Raw genomic sequence first — 25,991 nt, forward strand, 5'->3', positions numbered from 1 at the left:
AGTTTACAACTGTTCACAACTGATGTGTATTTTCTGACATATATTTTTCCTTGGTGCAGCATTGTTATTTTATTCTTCTTGTCCTATAGATCTATTGTGTAGATAAATCCTGAGAGAATGATGGGTTGGACCAGCTGGTTATTTGCTGTTCTTCATTCTAGTTACTGAAAGCTTAAACTTGCAATAGTGTGTTCATATATATATATATATATATATATATATATATATATATATATATATATATATATATAATTTCAAGTCTAGAAAGCTTGGTATCTAACATAATCATTATCTGGATGTTTGATAGATAGCAATGAAAAGGGAGAGAGTTAATGTGTAGCAACTTCCTTGGAAAGGTGAGCCAGTTCATTTATCTGTAGGGCACAACTTAAACATAACCAGCTACATATTGTTATTTGTCACCTGCCTAACAATTCCCCTGCATTCCAGGAAAAGGAAGCAAACCCAGGAGGTTTACAGAAGGTCTGATACATGGTCAGTAGACTACATTCAGTTTAATGGGTCACAGATTATGTAGGCCTGCTGTAGGATCACAAACAACGTCATTCTCTTTGTAATATCACTTTTTAACGGGAGGAACTCAGAAAGGCTGGTGGCAGATGTTTCAGAAGTTATTGTAGGGCGGTTATAAAGGTATGGGCTGGCTTTATATAGGGAATATATATATGTTCTTCTGAATACCTATTTGCTGAATAAATCTTGAGCATAAAATAGGGGGCATGTTTTATTTTCTTTTAAAAACCGATTCATGCATAGGATAGAATAAAATGTAGTTGTATGCATAATTCACTGTGGAACTGTTAAAACCTTCCAATTTTACAAAGGTCTGTAATGAAGAGGCAGTTCTAATGTAATCTTTTTTTCTATTGGATTCCCATGGGTATTTACACATTAAAACATTTAACCAGAATGAAAAAGCATTTCAGTCAATCCCGTGAGGCTGACCTCTTAACAGTTAACTTGTTCAGTTTCTACTCACAGTCTTATTTGAGAAAATAATTTTAAAATCAACCCTGCGGATACTAGATGACTGGGTGCTAGCCTGGACATTGGCCTTTTTATAGATTAATCATAAATAAATAAATTTCCCCAGATATGAAATAGCTTTCTCAAACATCAGGAAGGAAACTCTTACAAAAAAAAAGAAAAGAAAATTAGTTTTGGGTGCATTAGTAAAACATAGTAAGAGATGACCAAACAATTTGTGTTCACATTAAAATAAACTGGCCCTACAGAAAAGCCTGCTCAACAAGCAACATTCAACAAACTTAAAAGATTCAAAGTATGTCCATTGTGAAAGACAGGTTAAGTTCTATAAACATGGTTTGATTGGGGAGTTTATTGTTCTCCCTTGTTTGCATTGTGGGAGCTTTTGCAGTTTCCAGACAGTACTTCATTTTCAAAAGTTCAGCTTTTAGCAAATGCGCAATGGAGTTCAAATGTTGATGCATCTTGTGTAGCCAAAGGGAATGCCTCTTAATACCATATACCAGCTTTGTTTGTCTGAAACGACGCATGGTTCCCCTTCAGTGCCGGATTTCCCATAACTCTTCAAGGTGCTCAAGCAACAACAACTGCAACAGCACAATGAAGTGTTGATAATTGTTAAGAAATGAGTCAAATGTTTGCATATCCTTTCATTGTGTGCTGTTGGGTCTGGCAGTTCCCTCTTCAGCAAATATCTGTGCTGTAGCTGAGATCTTCTGTGCTCCATTATCTGTGTGGTGCCACATCCCTTTCAAGAAACATCTCATACCTCATTTACCCCTTTATTCCTTCCACTTGACTTTTGAATTAGTGGGACCAATTGTGGTTCCTCCCTCCTCTTTTTACTCATTACCTTGATCTTTCCTTTTTTACTTTTCATCTTCATCTCCTTCACTCATGCTGCTAATGGATGCTGAGGCGGCTTTTGGGGAGGAAGGAGGTGAAGCCTTTCTGAAGAGCCAGGGGGAAGGGGGAGATGGAGACCGTGATGGGGAACGCCCTCGTGTTGGACTGCTTGTGGGGCTTTGCCTTGGAGACAAGGCTTGAAGCATGCGCCCACTCCGCTCTTGAAACATCTGCTTCTGGAAAGCAAACAGAGAGGAAAATAAGTATTTTCTTTCTTTCAGCACACTAGCAGTCTCAACGGCAGATTGGTGTGTTCTTGCACCAAGCTTGGGAATTACAGCTATAGAGACTACTACGAACTAATTTGGGAAAATAGAAGCAAAACAGTACTGGAACAATTTATAGGCGTTTTTATTTTAAGTGGACTGTGCGCTCCTTGCCTAACTTCTAGAAATTGTATGTGGGCACAGAATGTATTATTTCACAAATAGTTATTATAATAATAGCATATTAATGGATGCACATTGCTGGTCTGAGAAGTTAGCACGCTTGGAACTATTCCTGTACATGCAATGTCAACACTGAAAGCCATGTCTGATATGGAAAATTAATGTTAATAACAATTTTGACAGTAATAGCAAGTTATCATGAAAAAGCTCACCTTTTGCAGTTGCTGACATGGACTTAATTTCCCCCCTCCCCCAGGACACATGGGCTTTACTGTCATTAAGCTTTTCTTTAGAACAATGCCACCTCTGATTTCACTCTTCAGTGGATAATTTTATGTGGCTTGGCACTACAAAGGCCTTCATGTAAAATTGCTTCTAGTTCCTTGCTCTGTCGTTGCTGCCACTCTCAATCACACAAGAAACAAAAATTGTTTCCTCTTTGAACTTTCAGTCTATAAGTCAGTGTGCAGTCATACACTACAACTGCACCTCCTTAGGACCAGTCTTAGTGCTTTACATAGCAGCTTTTAGTGTGCAAAGTGCTTTTTAAATCCTAACTTGTGGTAAAAAAAAAAAAAGATGGCAAAGGGCATGCCTTGCAGAAGTAGCATCCCAGGTTTAATTCCTTGTATCCCATTAAAAGGATATGGGGTAAAAGGCCCAAGACTTTAAAAGGTCATAGCTAAGCAGAATAGATGCTGGACTTTGTGGTTTCTTGCACAACACCAAAAAAAGAAGACACAACACAAAGCCTATATAATGCAAATTTGAAATGAATTGCTTAATTTAAATATATCTCATCAAAGTGAGGAAGACTGACTGGGCGAGCTGTGCCCCTTCTCGGTCTGCTGTCCAGGTGCTAACTAATGATGGGCAATTTTAGTGCCGCTGTTCTCATGGTTTCATTATCATTACACGGGACTTGGGAGTGGGCACCCCTTCAAGCAGAGGACTTTCCTCAATAAAGTCAGCAACTTGGTCAACCTAGCCAGACTAGATTGATCAATGTTCTGGCAACAAGTAGCTTCAAATGTTCATATGATTTAATGGGTCCCACTTTACTGATTTACAAGCTGTGGCTAAAACACTGTGGCTTATCTATGGCTATATTATTCAAATCTTCCAAGTCCAAATTAACTACACACTGCCTCTGAAAAAAGACTATAAACGTTTCCTAACGTGTATCAGGTATATTTTCCTAATATTAATATTTACAGTGCACAGAATTTGCAAAACCAGTCTATTGTAAATCCTGCTGCAACTTGTTGTAGCCTCTACTGATATTAAGGGAGATGGAAGTAAATATAAAGCACAGTTTAGAGTATGTACCCAAGCTCCGTCTGGCCCAAACAGCTCTAAAAAGTTCCCAATAAATTCTCTAGACTTCTCTTCCCATTTCTGAATGAGATCATGACTTCTTTCTTCCACTCGGTTCACAAACTCTTTTGACTTTTCTTCCACATTCTTCACTTTTTCTTTCATTTTGTCCACCTGGTTCTGAAAGCGGTATTTCTTCTCCTGGTAAACATGAAAATAAATAATTTTGTTCCAGATCCTGCTAGTTCAAGACTATATTGCTCCAGGTTATAGAGGGTACAGACAGAAACCATCACATTGGTGGAGAAGGGAATAACTGTTATCTGTCTCCAGTAGGCACCCATTTATTACATGCAGCCTGTTTTGAAATTGTGGGCTCTTTGTCCTCTTTATGAGTCCAGCACTGCAGCTGTTGGGTAGATGGCTAGTATAGCAGAGGCATGATGGGGTGACTAGTGCAACATAGTACTTTAAGTAAGAATCTCAACCTGAGTCAACCTGCTGGCTTTAGGTGTAGTGGAGGATGCTGTCATGGACAGTATTGAACTACACTCCAATTGCATGTCTGTTGGGTGTCTCTACATGGAATGGAGGAGTACCATCTTTTGCTACTCCAGATGCTCACCCAAAGGCTTAAGGCAAGAGAAGCTGGGAAGCAAACTGAACTTTGGAAAAACAACCTACAATTAATTTATTAGTCTGTGGGACAACTTGTGGCTACACAAACCATTGCAAAACTTTATGCGTGAACCAGGCTACTGTTTATCTTTGATACTGGTCAGGTCTTTCATTCTGTTCACTGCTGCTGTGCTCTTTTTAATCCTTTGTGCTTATTAAACACACATGGCTTTAGTTTTTTGATACTTCTGAGTATTTTAATAGCAAAGCTGTTTGGAAACACTATAAATAATTTCATCTTTTATTAAGCAACAGTGGCCAGGCAAATATGCCTGAGAAGCTTGCATGATGGGCATGAGGGCAACAGCATGCAAGCTTCTCATACTGATTCTGAACATGGAGGTTCCATTTAGCTATCTTGGCTGATAGGAAAGGCAGAACTGTGTGAGGAGCTTTGGGTAGGTGGAACAAATGGAAGGTGTTGTGTCTTAGTTTAGTGGATAGAATTTGGTACTTGCATTCAGTTTTCTCAGTCTAGAATGACGGCTGACTGTAGACATTGGGCTGATGAAGAGTTGAGTGTATATATATGAGCTTCCTAGACCTTGTCCCTGTTCTGGCATGTCCCTCTTCTGGGCAGGAGGTGGGTTATAATCCAATTTCGACGTTGAACATGACTTAAGAGACCAATGTACTTACATTAATAAAGCTGACATTCAACTCCTTAGCGGTGTATCCCCTCTGGAGGTTGCGACGGGCATAAACATCATAATCACGTACAATTCTTGTAATAATATCTGAAGTTGATATGCCCTCAGTTCTCTGAGTTGGTACAAACATTCCTGATTAGAAAGGAAAAAGGAAAAGAGCAATGATTAACCTCCAACTTTCATATAAGAATCATTTGTTTAAGAATGGCCTCATTCTGGCCCTTGATTTTTTATTTTATTTAAATACTTGCCAAACTATCTGCCCAATTCGGGACATCATGTATTTGTTTGTTTGTTTGTTTGTTTGTTTACTGAATTTTCTTGAATTCTTGAGCAATCAAAAGGACAAGTAATAATTTGCTTATTTCTAATCTTCTGTTCTCCAGTAAGGCAAATCTTGGTACAACAACCTGAGCAGTGTCCTCTACAAAGCTCAGGGATGGAACTTTAAATACTTTGCTCTTTGGCACTGTTAATCGTGCTGATAACAACTTAAATTAAAGAGATTTCTGTCATCACATGGGAACTTAATTTGTTCTCTTGGGATCAATATTGACCCCAATAAAGATAGTGGAAAGATTCCAATTCTCCTTAAGAGGATGCAGTGTGAGTTCACTGTCTCACATAAAATTCAGAAGACTCTGTGTAGAAACTAGCCTACTGTTCAAGGGCACAATTTACTCTTGTTGCTCTGCCCACTTTATCCTCTAGCCTCTGTGGCCCCTGGAATGTGGCCCAGAAGGGAATGTGGCCCTCAGTCTAAAAAAGGTTGCCCACTTTAAAAACACGTAGTGAAAGCATAAACTGGCACCCACCTGCTTCCTTTATATGCTTGTAAACATCATCTGAACCAGCAGAAGAATATGGAATATCATCGTGGGCTACAAAATCAATCTGGAATACATGGAAAAATGAAGAAATGAAATTAGGTTGACCCTTGATAAAGGCTTGGTTGTTAATTTTAAAGCATAACTTATTTACTTGCTTTTACCAGCTTTCCTATGAACTTAAAGAAATATGCATTGCAGTAATAACCTAAGACATTTTAGGCTATTGTTAATTGGTGGTTGTGATTAATATGTAGCACGTGAGATTATGGTTTAATTATGAACCTTTCTTTTAGAGAAATGCTTTATATTTGTGTGAGACCAATAAGGAACCTGAAGCTGGCTACAGTCACTTCCACACATCCTATCACTTGCACAGATTAGCTCAGCAATGAGACATGTTTCACCCTCCAGGTGGGTGTTGGACTGCAACTCCCATCAGCCCCAACCAGCATGGCCAGTGGTCAGGGATGATGGGGGTTGCAGTCGAACAACACTTGGATGGCCACAGGTTTCCCATGCCTCAGTTAGCTGTTATGTTAAAATCAGTGAACTTGCTGAAGGAAAAGTATTTCACAATATCTGAGAGTGCTTGCTTGAAAACGCAAAGCTGCCACTAAATTGGGGCTATTCCAAAAACGTGGAGTGACCACCTACGGTAACATTATTGGCCATGATCTATTGTTATTGTTGAGCAGTGTTTTTAGTGCAAAAGCATTCTGTATTAGTTAAGGCCAGGTAGTTAGTCTTGTCATTCAACTGAGTACTGGAAATTTTCCAAATTTTCTTGGATGTGCTACAGTAGGAGAAACATTTAAGCCGGTGCACTCGGTGTACACAGGTAAATTTGCACATCAAGCTCTTGAGTCATTAGACTACACTGTTTGAAGCAACCCCAAATTTAGGTACTACAATACCTACAGCAAATCAATTTTAATAATCCCATGACTTTAAATAGATCAGACGTTTTAACGTATGCATGTTTAAATTTGTGCCAAACACTGCTCCTTGTAAAACAAGGGAGTGTGATTGCTTTTCCAGCCCCCAATGAGCCCTCAATCCACTTATCTATCTGCTTCTGCTTCTTTCTCTTTCGTCATTTTTTCATTTCTTTGTTTGGTGGTGACAGAAAGAGAGTGAGGTCTCATTTCCTGCTCCCTTCACATGCATTTGAAATGCCCCCTGGGAAAATGAGGATTCCTCCCAACCTTACCACCCGCATCACCACCATAGTAGCATCTCAAGGAAAGTAGAGGGGAGGAAAGACATCCCTTGCTGCTGCTGCCATTGCCACAGCCAAGTATGGGAGGTCAAAGAGGAGTGGGAGTTAATTTCTAGCTTGGATTACAGTTTGAACCAGAAAGGAACTAAGAGAAAGAAGGAAATGGCCCAGTTCAGAAGAGTGGCATGCTTTATATGCATGCCAGATTCATATTCTAAACAAAAGTCAGCAACCTCATTAAGCTTCCCCCCCCCCTTCCTCATCTGTTGAACAAAGAGAGAAAGGCACCTTATGCTTTTCCAGAAACTCCGGTGTTAGTGTCCACGGAGCATCTCTGATTACTTCATCAACGTAGCGGCAGTGTCTGAGGGCCTCATACCTCTCTGCTTCATTCATTACAGTGAAGCCTTTAAACTCGTGGGTTAGATCATCACTGCAAACTGACATATGCACATGAAAAAATCAGAACAGAACAACACAGGCTCTGTAAAACGTAGTACACCTGTTTGGTTAGAAATTCTTCAAAGCTATCTTTTCTCAGTTAAATTGTCAAACTAAATCACACTTGTTCATGACTGTGAAATTAAAACAAAACAACCCCCCAAAAAGATGTTACAAACAAGATGTAACAAGAAATGGTTGCATCAACTCTGTGCCTTGATACAGGCTAATCAAAGGCGGTTGGGCTGCAGTTCAAATTATCTGGCAGCACAACTGGAAAAGAATCAGATTCTCTGATTACATGCACCATGTATAGTAGGCCAGCATGCTTAAGGCATAAGACATCTGAAAGCAGCCCTGTTTAGGGAAGCTTTTAATGTTTAATAGGTTATTGTATTTTAGTGTTCTGTTGGAAGCCGCCCAGAGTGGCTGGGGAAACCCAGCCAGATGGGTGGGGTATAAATAATAATAATAATAATAATAATAATAATAATAATAATTTAACTTGTGCTCATTGAGCTTTATGCACTTTGCAAAATAAATAAAAAATGGGGCAGAAGGGGGGGCGGCATCGGGGGGGGGCTTTGGCAATCCCACCCACCCACCATTGCACTAAGTGTGTTTTGACTATATTCAGTTTTGGTTTCCCAGGAATGTAATCCCTGCTTAAATAGCAGGTCTCTTGTAATTTGCTATCAGCAATAGCTCCATGTGTCTTTTCTGCCATAATTAGACTTTTCTAAAACTCACTTAGCCATCTGAGGCTCAGTTTGAGATATATTTATGGGTCTCTTAGCTTCATTTCCACTACAAGTACTGCCATCCTTCAATGCCAGCAACTGGTGAACAAAGTAGTATTATGCCCCAGCACAGAAGCTTGGATAAGATGCTTTTCAGTGCACCTCATGCTATCATGATAGTTCTATGAGATTTAAGAAAGAAGAACCAGAAACTGATTCTTGATTAAATCTTAATTTAAAATTCTTCCTGATTTCATTCCCATCAGATCTGAGATTAACTACCGTACATCCACAGCCAATAATGTACTTGCACTGGGGTGGAATTAAATACACATTATATGGAGATCAGATCAAAGGTATAAGGTTCAAGATCCCATTTCTCACAGTGGCTAAACAGATGCCTAAGGGAAGCTCAAAAGTGCAACATGTGGGCAGTAGCTTCCTCCTCCTGCTGTTTCACAGTGTTTTGCCTCTGGGTGGGTTCAAACTAGCAACCTCCTGAGCACGCTCATAAAGACTGCACCACAGATATGATCAACCCAATGATAATATTTGTTCAAATGCTGGCCTTACCTCCTACCAACAAGTAGCTATTAGGAAACAGAGTTTTGGCTTGCATAAGAGCTCTAGCATGGCCAGCATGGAAGAGGTCGAATATTCCATCTGCATAGACTCTGACAGGTCTGTCCACTGTGGGGGCAAGGAAACAATGTCCAGGTCAAAGCAGAACTCTACCTCAAATCTGTGTCAGACTACCGTGAGGTATTGTTGGCTACATATATTCAAAATAAGAAACGGGTACATTCAAGCACCCCTACTCCCAAATTTGGTGAATTAGTCCAGATTAGGACAAAAGAACAGCAGCAATGTAGAAATAAGCTACCAGTCTGAAGAATTTACGTAAGTTATGTGTACATCATTGGACCATATGTGTATAGCAGAGCTAAAATTCAGAACTCTCCTAAGATGCGAAGTATATACAGATATATTTTTTTAAAAAATCTAACAATAATACTTCCTTGTGGAAGATTTCAGATATTTGGTGGTTTGCTTTAATATCAGCATGTCACTGCTGCTTAGTGAGTTTCTAGATAAGATAGAAGTTGCTCCCTTTCACCCTAACATTTTATGATAGGATCAAATTTTATTCCCCACTGTCCATATGCTCTGTCTATACAAATGTACTCTCTGTAATCTACGAACAGACAAATGCATACATTATAATGACTATCTCATATTAGATTAATGTCAGCATTCACACACTGACAATTCCAGACCAATATTGCGACTGTCAGTTTTCACTGGTACAAGTTGGAAGCATGGGAAATACATTTATATCTATCTATATCTATATCTATATCTATATCTATATCTATATCCCACTTCTTCTTCTAATGTACGTGATCTACGCGTAGCAAACTTTCTTCCTTGTCCATGAAAAGAAAACTGTGCTTAACTCTCCTGAAAATACAGTATAATGGACTGAAAAATATTAGATCCAAACCTCTTTTTCTACCTAAAGACAGTCACAAAATTCAGCTGAGGTTGTCAGCACTTACTGTACAAATATATCACCTTTCACTTTTTTTTTTTACTTTAACACAGGTACAATAAAAAGCATGTGCAGCAATTGACTAAACAATTAAATAAACAACTAAGCAATGAAATAAACATCTTTTACGTTTTTCCTGTAAAACTCTTAATCAACCTGCAAGGGCAAGTATCGAAGCTGTATTCCATGAAATTGATTTATATTTCATAAATCCAGAAGACTCACCTGGTGTTCCAAGGCGGGCCTGAGCAATAGTTAGCTTCTCATGGGGAGCTTTGCACTGGCAGCTTGTATCACCTGCAAATGGAGCCGGTGCAGACAAAGTCTAGAGAGAGGGAAGGGTAGATCAGGGTAGGGTGGGGTGGGGTGGACCAAAACATATTGTTGATTATTGCTCTGTGCATGACCTTTTCGCTCATTGTCATCACACAGAAGCACTTGATATGGGAACAAAGTATGTTGTTTCAGTCTTGAAGAGAATTGCATATATATTTTTTAACTTCCTAGAAGGCGTTCGTTTTTAGTCCAGCTTTTGGAAGTATGCATGTCAATTTCAAGTCACCGTCTCACTCATTTCAGGCTGTGAGCAAGAGAGGCTTCATTCTTAGGATGCTGGTTACAACAGATATTTCCCCCATGTTTGCTTCTTCTGTACAGCTGTCAATATAGTAAGACTGGCATCTTTCAGAGGTACGCTACACAGCAGAGTATTTCTGAACATAGCTTTAAAAGAACAAAACAAAACTAACAGCCAAGGATTTTAAGGCATGGGTAACCAAGGGGTAGCCTTCAGATGTTGCTGGACTACAATACCCATCAGCCCCAGACGGCATGGCCAATGAACAAGAATGATGGGAGTTGTAATCCAACAGCATCTGGAGGGCACCATTTAAGGCAGAGCTTTTCAAACTTTTCATGTTAGTTATACACTTTTTAGACATGCATCATTTTGCAGTACAGTAATTCAGTTTTACTAGCAAACCGGGGTTAAACTAACCCCTTTCCAGTCCTGGGAGGAGTGTGGGGAGTGTTTGTGTGACACACCTACACACTGCAGCTGACACACTAATCATGTGTCATGACACACAGTTTGGAAAGCTCTGATTTAAGGTCTTGTTAGAGACAAATATTAAGGGTTGTGTCCAGGGGCGTAGGAAGGGGGGAGGTGGGGGAGGACCTCCCCGAGTGCCCTCACTGAGGGGGGTGACATTTGACCCGCTGCCCATCCTCGACTCTCAAGACTAGCCAGAGCTGTCGGGATAAGGAGGGGAAGTGTGCCGTTTTGCCAGCGGCATTCCCTCCTTCCCCCTTTGTTTGGACAGCTTGGGGGAGGCTTGGGAGTCACGGGCAGGCAGTACACCAAATGTCCACCATGGGCGGCTCGCTCCGCCCCTGGCTTCAGGGCACGCACACTGCTCCGGGCCCTCGAGTGGCAACAACAACAACAACAACAATAATGCATTATTTATACCCCATCCATCTGGCTGGGTTTCCCCAGCCACTCTGGGCGGCTTCCAACAAAATATTAAAATACAATAGTCTGTTAAACATTAAAAGCTTCCCTAAACAGGGCTGCCTTCAGATGTCTTCTAAAAGTCTGGTAGTTGTATTTCTCTTTGACATCTGGTGGGAGGGTGTTCCACAGGGCGGGTGCCACTACCGAGAAGGCCCGCTGTCTGGTTCCCTGTAACCTCACTTCTCGCAACGAGGGAACCGCCAGAAGGCCCTCGGCACTGGAACTCAGTGTCCAGGCAGAACGATGGGGGTGGAGACGCTCCTTCAGGTATACTGGACCGAGGCTGTTTAGGGCTTTAAAGGTCAGCACCAACACTTTGAACTGTGCTCGGAAACATGCTATCCCGCGCCTGGGAGGGCACCCTCCGCACCAAGCCCCCTCAGGAGCGCACCCGCCCTGGGCAGTGTGAGCATATGCTCTGCTGCTGGTTGTGTCCAGTGGCAGTGTCAACAGAAGGCAGCTTGCACAACCAATATTTTCTATTCCCCTTCTTGTGCCTGGAGCTCCTTGTAACACCAAAAAACCTTTCCAGAAGGCAGGGGGGTTAACAGCAGAGGATGTGTCTTAACCATCAATGCTTTCCCCTATTTCTTGTTAATTTGGAGATATGCTTTGATGGGTGAATTTGCTGCCCAGAAAAACCAACAGTTCTGCCCAACAGGGACTGGGAATAAACTGGGCTTGCCCATACACACATCCTCCACACCCTTTTCCTCAATATGATTTTGTCCTAGAGAGCTCCAGACAAGGTAACCAACTTTGTGGCATATTTCTCCTCCATGAGCTGTTCACAGCAACACAAATGAAAATAATTGCTACTGTTCTTTCAGACAAGAGAAGGATTACAAGAGCCCTTGATCCTTCCTGTTTGGGGTGTGATTTACTATAGAAAATCACAATTTTTCTTGCTTATGTTTTCAAAGCAGTCCTTTAGGAACAGAAAGCTTTCTTAACAAGAACCAGATACATCCCATTCTAGACTTGATATTTCAACTCTACATTGACTTCTGGGAGCCATTCCATTGGGCCTGAATAGCTGCTTAAGAAGGGATATCATTTTCTGATAAAAAAATGAGGCAGGTCAGTCTAGACATTCTGCATTTTTAGATGACGTGAACCAGGAGCACTGTACCATGTGATTTTCCTCAAATGTGTTTAGCTTTTAATCCCAATAAAATCTATGGTCCAGATGAGAAGAGCTAGTCTTTCCGTGCACTAAAATATTTCTGCTATTCCGGAGCTCTGGTGTCATATCATCTCCTTTAACTGCTCTTTAAAAGTCTTGAGAGCCATAAAACAGAATTGAATAATTAGGGCAAAGAAAACATCTTGTTCATTACTACTGCTATCTGTTACATAAACATGTGGGGAAAGTAACATTAAAGGGATTTTTAAGCGTGTCAAATCTGTTACATATACCTAGTACTACTACTTCTGATGTGCAATGTACACTTAAATCAAACTTTAAGGGTTGGGTTTTGTGGAAACTGACTCACCACGGAGCACAGTGTTTCTTTTTTATTATACATGACCATACAGTCTGGGCTCTTTCCTATATTTTCTGATCACTGTCTTTCCCCCTTGTGTCTTTGTAATAGTTGAGTGTTAAATTGCCTTTTTATTTCTATGCAAGGTCAAGTTACACAACATCCAGTCCAATGTGGTTCACGCTGGGATAAAGAGGAAGGTAGAGATATTAAAACAATAATGGCTATGGTCCCACGCCTAGAAGATGATAATCTTGACTTAGCTAGTAAAAGGCTGTTTCCTAAAGAAAATAGACCTGTTTTTTAGTCGTTTCTCTGCCCCCCCCACCCCCACTCTTGCATCTCTCTCCTTGCTTGGTAGAATAGGGAAAGCTTTTTGATTATGGATGCTTGGGAATTCTGAAAGGCCTTCCTTTGCCACCTACTGAACAGTTTATGCTAGCATTACAGCTTATCAGAGGGAATAGTCTTCAAGCCTTTAGCTTCAAAGTTTTCTTAATGCTTCCCATTGGTCTGGCTAGTGCTGCACTAAAGTTTGCAGCAACCAATACTTCATTGATCTGGAAGGATCCAGACTGAGTTCTAGCTCAGAGCCTGATGCTGGTGATCATGGGACCATTGAACCCAAGGCTTCTCTGAACCAGGACACAGAACCTGAGTTAGGGCCCTCACAGGTGAATATCCCTAAGCCAGAGGAATTAAGTGCCTCCCATGCTCCCTTGCATACCCTCCAACATTTCTCCAATGAGAACAGGGACATCCTGTTCCATAATGATAATTTTATTATTTGTAAAGGTAAAGGGACCCCTGACCATTAGGTCCAGTCATGACTGACTCTGGGGTTGCAGCGCTCATCTCGATTTATTGGCCGAGGGAGCCGGCGTACAGCTTCCGGGTCATGTGGCCAGCATGACTAAGCCGCTTCTGGCAAACCAGAGCAGTGCACGGAAACGCCGTTTACCTTCCCAGCGGAGCGGCACCTATTTATCTACTTGCACTTGATGTCCTTTCGAGCTGCTAGGTGGGCAGGAGCAGGGACTGAGCGACGGGAGCTCACCCCGTTGCGGGGATTCGAACCGCCGACCTTCTGATCGGCAAGCCTTAGGCTCTGTGGTTTAGACAACAGAGCTACCTGCATCCTACACATTTTACTGGGCTGCCCCAGCCGCTCTGGGGCAGCTTCCAACGTATATAAAAACATTTTTAAAAAACATTTTTTTTAAAAAAAAAACTTCACTATGCAGAATTGCCTTCAGACAGCTTGGGGTTCGGATAACTCCATACCCTCCAACATTTCTCTAATGAAGATAGGGACATCCTAAGGAAAAGTGGGACATTCCAGAATCAAATCAGAAACCGGGACGGCTTCTCTAAATCAGGGACGTCCTTGGAAAATAGGGACACTTGGAGGGTCTGCCCTTGCAGGTTCAGTGGCACTGGGAGTGCACCAGGTAGGAGGTCATGGAATGCAGAAGGGACCCATTTTCAGCCAGAGGGTTCACATTTTAAGGGACTTTAGTTCCCCAAAAGGGGATGACACCAAGGGTAGGTGGACTGGAGGCAGAGGCTCAAAAGCCTTCGTTCATTTCCAATTCTGATCTAAGCTATTCCTGTTGCCTTGCTCCATAAGCTCCCTCTGCTGGTCTGTAACAGGACACAAATTCTCTCATCACTCCAGTGAGCAACACTGCAAGCCTAGACCTGTCTACTCAGATTTAAGTCCCACCAAATTCAAGTGGACTTGCTCCCATATATGTAGCATTGCATAGATTGCAGCTTAAAACATGTGAGTTCTACTCACAAAATTTCTGGGTATACATAGGGTATATGAATTATCTCAAGGAAGAAAAATGGAAAACAATGTTCTCTCTCTCTCTCTCTCTATATATATATAAAATAAAAATAAATATTCTGCCCTTTTGGTATCTACCTTATTCTTGCTTCCATTTTGGGTTGAATGCGTGGCTCTACTACACCTGATTAGACACTGTCATCCAGCACCAAGGGCCTTCTGGCGGTTCCCACACTGCGATAAGTGAAGCTACAGGGAACCAGGCAGAGGGCCTTCTTGGTAGCTGCGCCCACCCTGTGGAATATCCTCCCGTCAGTTGTCAAGGAGATGAGTAATTATATATATTTTAGGAGACATCTGAAGGCAGCCCTATATAGGGAAGCTTTTTAAGGTTTAATTTTACTATGTTTTCATATATGCTGGAAGCTGCCCAGAGTGGGCAGGGTACAAATAATAAATTATTATTATTATTATTATTATTATTATTATTGAATTTATATACTGCCCTATACCTGGAGATCTCAGGGTGGTTCACAGAATAAAATCAAAATATAAAACCACAAAATATATAATCAAAATAAAAACAACTACCCAATAACCACCCGCCCCAACAAAACCCACATTTTAAAAGGGCATAGGATGACAATCAAATCAACCAAAGGTCAGGTTAAAAAGGACTGTTTTTGCCTGGCGCCTAAAGGCGTATAATGAAGGCAGCAGACAAATTTCCCTGGGGAGAGCATTCAATAGACGGGGAGCCACTGCAGAGAAGGCCTGTTCTCATGTTGCCACCCTCCGGACCTCTCGAGGTCTTAGAAGATGATCCCGGGGTCCGGGTAGGTTCATATGGAAATAGACAGTCCTTGAGGTATTGTGGTCCCGAGCCATTTAAGGCTTTATAGGTCAAAGCCAGCACTTTGAATTGGGCCCAGAAACTAATTAGTAGCCGGTGCAGTCGGACCAGGATCAGTGTAATATGTTCAATCTGTCTTGCTCTGGTGAGCAACCAGGCTGCTGAATTCTGCACTAGCTGAAGTTTCTAAACTGTCTTCAGAGGCAGCCCTACGTATAACACATTGCAGTAATCTCACCTTGAGGTTACCAGAGCATAGACAACAGTAGTTAGGCTATCCCTGTCCAGATAGGGGCAAAGCTGGGCCACCAGCTGAAGCTGATGGAAGGCACTCCGGGCCACTGAAGCCACCTGAGCCTCGAGTGATAGCAAGGGATCCAGGAGTACCCCAAGCTACAAACCTGCTCCTTCAGAGGAAGTGTAACCCCATCAAGAGCAGGTGATCTCCCACCCATCTGGTCTAGGGAACCACCCACTAACAGTACCTCAGTTTTATCTGGATTGAATTTCAGTTTGTTGGCTCTCATCCAGTATATTACTGAGGCAAGACACTGGTTCAGCACTTCCACTGCCTCACCTGCAGATGTAAAGGAGAAATAGAGCTGAGTGTCATCAGCATACTGCTGACAACACTCTCCAAACCTCCAGATAACCCCACCCAGCGGTTTCATGTAGATGTTAAACAATGTGGGGGTAGGCCTGAGCCCTGAGGAACCCCAAAGTGAAGGTTCCATGGGGCTGAAAAGCATTCCTCAAGCAACACCCTCTAGGAACGACCATCCCAGTAGGACTGAGACCACCACAAAGCGATGCCGCCCACCCTTAGTTCAGACAGTCGCTCCGGAAGAATACCATGGTCAATGGTATCGAAAGCCGCTGAGAGGTTGAGAAGAATTAACAGGGATATGTTCCCTTGTCTCTTTCTCGACAGAGGTCATCACACAGGGTGACCAAAGCAGTTTCTGTGCCAAAACCAGGTCTAAACCCCGACTGAAACGGATCCAGAAAATCAGTTTCTTCCAAAAGTGCCTGAATCTGGTCTTTTGTAAGTGGTAGATACATTTTGTTAAATAACTAACTACACGACTGATAATGAAGTACTTTATTCATGCATTGCCTATAAACTTCCAAGTTCCCAGAGGCCTCTTCAAATGTTCTGAAATTCATAGGACAGGGACAGCTAACATTGTGTCCTCCAGATGTTGTTGGGCTGTATGGGAGCTGCTGTCCACCACATTAGCTACCTCTGTCATGGGGTGTGGCTTTCTCTTGTGACTATGCCCCCTCAGATTTTCTGTGGCAAACTCCTTGTGTGAAAGCACTTCCATGTGAATCCAACATAACTGAATAAAGCTGACAACTTTAGTGTTTCTCTGGCAACCATCTAAATATTCTTATATACATATCCCCAGCACCACTAAGGCTAGTGTGAAGACTAAATGTTGGATTTCACTTCCCACAAGCCCCAGGAAGAATGGCCAATTGTAATAGATGGTGGAGATTGCAGTTTTTAAACTGAATCTAACATTAGAGGGAAAGAGCAAATACAATTCTGTATTCCTTATTTGTTTTCTAATTCTTTTTTTTATCTGATAGGGTTATTGTAGGCCATTTGCTCCTGTAGACCTTGCTTCAGTGAGCAGGGAGGGGAAGGAGCCTTGTTATTTTCTGATCCTTTTGAGTTTAGGGGCCCAGAATCAGTTGGCATGGGAACTCTTTCAGAATCCTACTAGTTCTCTATGTTGTCTATATTCTGAGGTTTCAAACACAGACTGCAATTTTCATGTGGGGTGATTTCAATCAAACAACTCCCATATACAGTGGTACCTCTAGTTACGTACTTAATTTGTGCAAACAACTCTGGTGGGATTTCAAGAAGCACTGTGAAAGCAGAGATATATTGTTAAAAACAAATAGGAGTGGGAGGGAAGTTTAATGGCAATATAAACAGAGGAATGCGTAAACTGAGAAGTAATTATCGATGATTATCAGAGAAGTCGAAGGAAGTCTAAAAAGAATCAAATTTGTGAAAATTTGACAGAACTGTATATTTGTATTGGAAAATAATAAAAATTATTTATAAATAAATAGTTACATACTTAATTTGTTCTGGAGGTCCGTTCTTAACCTGAACCTGAAGCACCACTTTAGCTAATGGGGCCTCCTGCTGCCACCGTGCCACTGGAGCACAATTTCTGTTCTCATCCTGAAGCAAAGTTCTTAACCCAAGGTAATATTTCTGGGTTAGCAGAGTCTGTAACCTGAAGCATCTGTAACCCGAGGTACCACTGTATGTACAAAGTCATTTCCTGCATTGTCCTATTTATTCTCTACCATTTCAATAAATGTTTCTTGCTGAATCCTGACCAAATGAAAGCTATATTTTCTTGACCCTTGCTAACAGCACATTTATTTCATGCAGGACTTAGATTATGGATAGGAATATGTACAGTCCCACCATATGCTTATGTTAGAAGTTAAAGTGTTTCATAAATCTTGATTCACACAGTGTCGCTCCTGTGTTTCATTCAAAACACTGTGGAAATTGAAAACAAACTCTGGTAATATTAATATAGTTCTTGAGGCAATAAACATTCCCAGATGAATGCTACAACAATAGGCAAAATGCATATGCAAGTACCAAGTTCACACTAGACCTGGTTCAAATCTGCACTCAGCCATGAAGCTCACTTGGTAATTTTGGACCAGTCAACATCTCTTGGCCTAATCTACATAATAGAGTTGTTGTGAGGATAAAATGGGAACAGGGAGAACTATGTATGCCACCTTGAGCTCCTTGCAGGAAAGGCAGGATATAAAGAACCAATAAATAAATATATATATTATTTTCATTCTTCTTATCTGATGATGGGATTCTAATATATTCCAGGATATTTTTGTTGTGCATGAGGTTTCAACAGGAAACTCTTTAACAGTTATCATAAGCACAATTCAACGCAAAATGTCTGCAACCATCTCCATGCTTTAAACAAAACATTTTTTAAAAAACCCCAACTCATCCCTATTTAAAAGTTAATTTAAGTCATGTTCATCAATTATTATGGAATTTTAATAGCGTCTAAAATAGAAAGTTGAATGCAAGCATTAAATGATTGTTTAAACACTGGTAAAAATCAAAGTTATTATTCCATTTCAGCGTTAAATAGTCTCCATGGGAAAGTATTAAACTACTGCCTACGTCACAGTGACAGCTTGGCAAATTGGCTGCCTGAGTTTTGCTTTCTCAGGAAGCAGTGATGGGAGTGATTAAACTACTTTTTAGGAAACGAAAATGGGGGAAAGTATTTATTGCTATGGAAAACAGTATGCAGCCCCCAGGGCTTCGTATTAGATTGCTGGGGTGTGGTTAGGATGAAGCTAGATATCCTTTTCATGTACCCATCACAGAATAAGTAGCACTGACTCCCACGTAAGTTGGCCTAGTAGTGTAGCTTACTTACTTTGGGAAGTGAACCCAATCCTATTCACATACATCAGAGGCCATTTTTTTACCCTTCCTAATTATAATCTGCTAGTGTACTCATCTCTTACAATGCAAACCTTTCATAGTAGCTCTTATAGTATCTCAAGCATAACTTATGCAACGAACAACTTCAGAGAATCACCAAGCTGAACTCTTTATTCCCCCCCCCTTATAAAAAATCTGAGCAAAATTTTTGATTGATACAAAATGTATATGTGAAACAATGGTAATGAAAATATTCAAAGTGGGTGCTATTCAGAACAGCATCCATGCAGTGAGGAATGGATGCATAATTCTATACGCAGCTAGCTTACTTACAAACACAGTTTCTATAGATTAATTACTGAAGAAATGCAGATTTTTCTCCTAATGCTACTGTCCCAACTCATATGCTTTCAACTGCTTTAAAGTAATATCATCCATTTTGTGCACACTGGAATCCCTGAAAACCAAAACAAAAAGTGAGATCTGTTACATTCTTTTCCAATGTTTCTCTAAAAGGCAGCTTTTGCTTTTTTGATGGTTAAATTCCTTCTTCCCTGCCATTTCATTTTTTAAATCAGCAGAAAGGCCAAGAACAGGCAAGGAGTAAAGGAAGAGTTCTGTTGCAATCTGAACCTAACAAAGGGATGGGGAAAGCACCATTTTTTAATTTTATTTTTGCATAGCTTGAGACACTCAGTTGAAAGAGAGAAACATGCAACAATCCCTAAATTGTCTTTCTTAATGCAGTAGATATAATTAATACTTTGTAATACACATTTTCACAATATAGACAATAAACACAAAGAGCTAAAATGGATGAAGCTGTTTTCCAATTTCTATTCAGGCTATAAAGTACTGATTTCATTACATCCTAATAAGACAAAGAGCTCAAAGGGTGACGAATAAATGTATCCTTTTGTCTCTTACTTACCAGTCGAGGCTGAGGACATGTGTGTTCTATCTCCTCCATGGTTTCTGAAGGAAGCTCATTAGAAAGGGATGTTGGGATACCTGTTTCTGACTCAGCATTAGTTGCAAGCACTGGCATGGCCAGTGAATGCTGCTTGCGGTGATGCCCTCTCTGCTATTCTCTTCTCAGTCAGATAATGTTTTCCTTTCTCATGTAATTCTCTCCCCCGCCTTCTCCCCCTTCGCTTCTTTTCCTTCCCTTGAGAAATTAAAGGTTTTTCTTTCAAGGAGAAGCCAAGAGGCAAGGCCTCAGTTTATCACTATAACAACCAGCTAGCAACAGAGCAGCTGGTACAGGATACAGTATTCTGATTTGCATGGTGCTTTCTGGTTGGTTCCTGTCATCATAGTACCACTTTAACTGAGTTATGTGATATATACAGGGAGGCGGGCTGATATGAATGCCAGCAGAACATCTCTCTCCCTCACCCCTCTTTAGATGGTGCTTTTTTAGTTTTTGGTACAAACACAGATGTATTTATGCATTATACAAATCTCCTTCAAAGCTATTGCAAAATATATATCTACATGGCTATATCTTTTCTGATTTTGCAAAAACAAAAAGCAGTCTTTATTTATTTGAAGAATATTGGTTTAAGACTTAATATTCTATTTCAGTACACGTTTGGATGCATGACCTGCTTTATTTTTCCTGAATTAAATGTGCTAATTGCTCATACACATTTGCACTCTTGGATGCAAAAATGCCCAGTATATGCATACATCTAATTTAGGATTTTGCACATTCCAGACCAGTACTAACAATCAGCATGGTGAGGCAAAACAGATTACTTACAACAACCTCTCAGTAAGTAACCTAACCCTCTTATCAGGCCAACTCTCACACAGTTTTTACATAGTTAAATCAACATAGGTGGACTTTTCCTTTGAATGCGGACATGTTAAACTGATCTGATGAATGATTTCATGTCCAAGCACAATATTCTAATATGATTTCCTTCCCAAAGACCTTTTAGCGTTTGGAAAATTATGAGCTAGATCACTCAACAGTCCAGATCAAACTTGGCAAAATAATGCAGTCTTGACACAGTAAATTTACATTCGTGTGTACAAATATCAGCAGTGTTGAGGTACTGAAAGGACAGCTCCTCAGATAAATAGTATTCATGTGATTATTATTATGTATGATTATTTTTATTTTTACATGTAACCTGAACTCCGTAGAAGGCCTACACTGAATAATACAATAAATGTTTTGCATTCAGAAGGTCACAGGTTCAATTCCCAGCATATCCAGGTAGAGGAGCTGGAAAAGATCTCATCTGTAACCTTGGAGATTGTATGAACAATATTGAGCTACATGGACTAGTGATCTGATTCAGTATAAGGCAGGGTCTTGTGTAGCCAGTCCTCAGTTCATACTCCTAATATCCACATTTCAGTAGCTGAATTGTTTACTAAACCATATACAGTAGCTGTGTGCCACTTATTTTTAAAATCTGTCATGCTCACAAATACCACTGAATAAATTATGGCTGCTTTAGATGTTTGAAATTGTGGTGTTTGCAAGAATCCATCCAGAACCATGAGAACCATCCAGACAGCCTAAGAAATCAAACTAAGGCATGTCTATATGTGGTCCCAAGCAAATCCCAAAGCCTTCATGTCATTATATTCTTAAAACTCCAATCAACAGTCAGTTGGACATAGTTCCTGTTCTCAAGCACAGGTAGGCAGGCAAGCAGAAAATGTGAGGTAGGCCAGAGAGAAAGAGTGTGTTTCAGGGAGAGAGCCAAACAAAAAGAGAGAGCAGCCTGTGTATCTAAACCAGCAGCCTACCTAAACTTCGGATGCAAAACTGAGCTAGCATTTCCTGGAGGCTTGCTAATCCCAATCAGGCTGCAACTGGTGAGCAACAAGTGAAGCACAGACATTAAACCAACTAGGGCCTGAAGAACTCTGTCATGGTATCCAGTTCTAACAGATGGCGCTTATAGGTATGGAAGCTGCATTCTGGATAACTGATATATCACAAAAAATAAGAGACACCTGAAGTGTATTTGAGGTTTTGCCTTCCTTCCACACATCTGCTTAGATATCTATGACAGTTCATGTAATTTCATGTAGCACTTGTAGAGTTCCAGGTATGTGTCTGATAAGTGGACAATCTAGTAGATGGTTGTTTTGACCATCTTTTGTGTCCATTTCACATCACATGACTTACAGGACTCATACCCTTCAAAGACCCACATTTATTTATTTTTTTACAAGCTATAATACAAAGCCACCTATGGAATTCTCCTGGATCCATGAGAGATTCTATCAACCCAGAGATCCAACAGCACAAGCAAGAGGACACAAAGAAAGCTGGCACTGATCTGAAACAGGGCAGGTCCAGCACACTAGACATAATTGCAGATATTGGCCCACAGATTCTTGGTGTGAGTTCAGGACCATGGCCAGCAATTTCCCAACTAAGGTTACAGACATGACCTCAGCTCTAGCCTGGAGCAACTGTCAGAGTTTTATAGCCTAGCCAGCTGTGTCTTTCTGGGAGCTCCATCCCCTTAAGTGACCTTAAGTGACTACATCTTTAAGGACCTGTGTCTTGTTCTTCAGACACTAGCTCCTTCCAGGAGGTGAAGGCTAGAATAGTAGTGATTTGGTTGAATAACACTTCCCAAATTGGGAAAAGTTTCTTCTGTTCACTGGAAGAGCCTGAGGTCCACTCCTTAGAGGGCAGTGGTATTTCACCAGGTTTTAGTGTATGGTGTGCAGGATCCAAGATGGAGGGCTCTACTTAGGAAAGGGCGGTGAGTTGGTCTGACTTCTCTGAGCAGCTGATATTTCAGTCTTAATACCAGGCCACGATAAATGTTAAGCTTTTGCAACAAAGTAAAAAGGCAACTCAAAGCACTTCCAGGCACTGACTAACACCCACAATCCATATGGGGCTGATTATGCTTATTGTTGCTAGTGCACATGTACTGGCAGGATCTGCATGAACCATTGCTGGCACAGTTAATATCCAGTACTAGATGGCATTTTCCTAGAGGGAACTTTTGCTTCCTGTCTGGAGCTTTGGGTACCAGTGGAATCAGATCTCTGAAAGCACTTTTAGTTGTGGAAGTTGCTTTGACTCTAGCAACATAATTAAAAACAACATCCTTGGTGAAATGGAAGCTAAACCAGCTGTAGCAGAATGACTCATAGCTAAAGCTTTACAGATAAGCTGTATTATTTAAATGTCACTTCAGACAAAGAGGATGGCTTTATGCAGAGGAGAAGGGGGGAAGTCAGAAGAGAAAGCAAAAAAGGGCATATAAAAATGGTCTGTGGAGGAAGTTCAGAGTTTGTGAGATGTAGGAGTAACAAAACAAATCAAAACAGTGTAACAAAACTTCACCAAAATTCACCATATGGGGGGGTGAATCAGGACCAGTATTTTACTTATTTTTGTTTTATCATTAAGGCTGAAATCTTCTGCAAACTAAAGGAGAATAATTCCCAATGATTTTCTGTTGTATAAAAGCCTTTTTACTCAAGAGTTTGCAGTCACCGCATGAATATAAAGCATTTATGTTGCAGGGAAATCAAACTGCCCCAGTACTCAAAAATTTGTTGTTGGAAAAATATGACAAACTGCAACATATTCTTGTAGCTAATGTATTATTGGTGATGATGATATTTAGCAATTATACAATACTTCGGAATGGTCAAAGCACCTTATTTAAGTTTATATACAATTGTGGTATGCCACTCTTGGGGAGATCCATCATATTCTCTCTTCCCACCTTCAGGTCTTAAGACTCACCAGCTTATGCAGACTTTTGGGTTTTAATAGATACTGCTGAAATGACATATTTTTCACTGGGCTATTCTGGTGCTGTTTTCCAAGTGTTTTCTTTTTTGTGACTCTGATATGGTATTTTTAGAACTTGCATTCTTGTGGTTTTAGATTGTGATTTTATAGTTTTAGTGTTTGGAGTCATTGCTAGCCACTTTGAATATAGTTGCATAGGAAAATGAGATGGAAACCTATTACATTAAGTAAACAAAAATCGTATTAAGTATCCTTTACAACAACAGCCTTGTGAGGAAGGTCAGCAGCACCGTGTATTTAGCTAGGGATGACCACAATAAAACAACAAACAGGCGCTTCTCCTCTGAAAAAAAGTATTTGATTGTGTTCTGGCTCCCACACATGGTCATAGCTTGGTGGCTGGCAAAGGCTTTATTGCAAAATTCACTTCAATGCTTAACCATATATCAGGCTATATGGTTCAGAAGTTCACAGCGGAGTTAGGGATAAGCTAAGGCAATGTCCAAAAACTTGACACCCTATCCATGTATGCCTTTTCTGAAGAGCAGGGTGGGCACATTCATTACTGCAGTTGCCATCCCAAGCCATAAGACTGGGCAAGCAAGCAGACACTGTTATGAATATAGGATGGGTTTGCTGGGTCTGCCTTTGCTGCATCCTTGCAAATGGAGGTGGAAATGACAAGATTGGCTCATTGTCTGATCTAGCCTCAGGTGCCCCTCTAGGGGTGGGAAGCAGTTTGCAGGCAGAAGGCAGTGCTGCATCAAGTCAAGTCGCTTTGTCACTGTACTCTGGATGTCTGATGACCAAAGTAGAGATCTTCCCTAACAATCCACTCTGCACCTCTTCAGTACCCAGTTCAGAACCTTCCAGACAGCAGGGTCCCTCTCCGGGATCCAGCTCCACATCCCATTATTCCCCCCCGCCTCTGCCCAGCCCTAACAAGAAGTCTCCATGGGGCCCATGACACATTGGGCATCTGGCAGCCATGCCAATTTTTAATGCAAGTGCTAAAATTTGCTTACTAAGTCATAAAGGCATACAAGAATGCTGAAGAAATAAGGGATGTCACATCACCCACTGCAGACTGTTTACCACAATGCAATCGTAACTTTTCTACTAAGTTTTGTACATTTAAACTACTGTCTCACTATTTACATTGGTGCCTTAGCTTGCAATATACTATATCCTCAAATAATGTGTACACACTTTTGAGAGGTGGTGGTGGAAATCAGTCATCGTGGTTTAAGACCCTAAAGCAGTATTTGCTGTAAAATATATCAATATATTGCACATTGCTACTTCACAAGTCATTTTTGGCAAAACGTATAGCTTATAAATGTTAAAATAAATAAAATCTTGTTTATGAGTAATTATCTGATTTTATAATTACATGTATGATTGATTTATTTTTAGCAGAGAGAAATAAAAGCATCACTCACCTTTCGCTGACATTTGTAGGAATGAATTGCTGCAGCTCCTTCTATTTTGCGTTTTTGATGGCCCACCATTCTTACTAATGTGCTTCTCTTTCACTTTGCTTTCTGAGGTTTTCACTTACAAACTGAGCATGTTTAAAGTTGTTCTGAGTCACCTGATAAAACGTCAGCGTTTTTTTCCCCTCCTCAAAGAAGTGGACAAAGGTTATGCCAAGCTGTTCTGCATGATGAGGATTAAAGATCATGTCAGCATAAGCTGCTGGTGATAAGACTATTTACAATATGACGACCCAAGTCTGCATGCAGTTTTTCTCCTTCTCAAGCCTTTGCACATTTATATGCACTTAAACCCAAGCAAAATCCATTGAGATTCAACTGGAGTTATACAGCGAGAGGAACTAGCATGGTTATTTGGAATTAAAGTTGTAAGAAATAAATAATTTAGTATGTTGCACAAACAACTTTAGAACCAGGATAAAAAGGCTATTCTTTTAAGCTGAACTGGAGCTATGGCAACAGTTTCAGTTTGTAAAATTAACTGTGTCATTGGTTAACATTCTGGTGTTGATTGAATGAGAAAAACAGTTTAGTTGGCAAGGGCAGAGGAGTGTGGTTCAATACTCCAATGTCGTATTTTATACACAAAAGTAATGAAAATGTTTGCATAGGAGGTTGAGTGGCTATGGAGCAAGATACACTAATCTAAATGAGACTTTTACTAAGCTTGTTAACAACAAACTTTGACCTGCAAAATGTGGGCAGCTATCACATGGCCTTGAATGTGCTCTCTCTCTGCCTCAGTCCCCCAGTATTAAAATGGGGTCATGAATACTATTAAAGTGTGGCCTACTTCATTGATATGTGTTATGGGTCTTCATGACAGCGCCCCCAGTCTAGCTAATACTGTATTATTTGTGACAAAAGCTGCAAGCTTAAGCACAGTTACTTGGGC

The 25,991-nt window shown here is 40.7% G+C and overlaps 1 protein-coding gene across 3 annotated transcripts; it reads right to left on the bottom strand.

Annotated features, from left to right (window-relative positions):
* Positions 1-500: 500 nt before the first annotated feature.
* Positions 501-25,177, bottom strand: PCYT1B (phosphate cytidylyltransferase 1B, choline). 3 transcript variants are annotated; one of them, XM_083612415.1, is made up of 9 exons: positions 25,043-25,129; positions 15,864-15,955; positions 9,956-10,055; positions 8,752-8,868; positions 7,286-7,437; positions 5,764-5,842; positions 4,938-5,080; positions 3,633-3,821; positions 501-2,090 (listed from the first exon to the last, which is right to left on the bottom strand). In XM_083612415.1, exons 1-9 carry the CDS (start codon positions 25,053-25,055, stop codon positions 1,878-1,880), a joined length of 1,098 nt encoding a protein of 365 aa, XP_083468541.1. In that variant the 5' UTR covers positions 25,056-25,129; the 3' UTR covers positions 501-1,877. The 3 variants fall into 3 exon arrangements, with proteins under 3 accessions (XP_083468541.1, XP_083468542.1, XP_083468540.1); XM_083612416.1 differs by lacking the exon at positions 15,864-15,955 and having other exon boundaries at positions 25,043-25,177; XM_083612414.1 differs by lacking the exons at positions 15,864-15,955; positions 25,043-25,129 and adding an exon at positions 19,779-21,909.
* Between the last annotated feature and the right edge of the window lie 814 nt (positions 25,178-25,991).

The sequence above is a fragment of the Podarcis filfolensis genome (assembly GCF_964270895.1).
Source record: "Podarcis filfolensis genome assembly, chromosome: 4".
Taxonomy (NCBI): Eukaryota; Metazoa; Chordata; class Lepidosauria; order Squamata; family Lacertidae; genus Podarcis; species Podarcis filfolensis.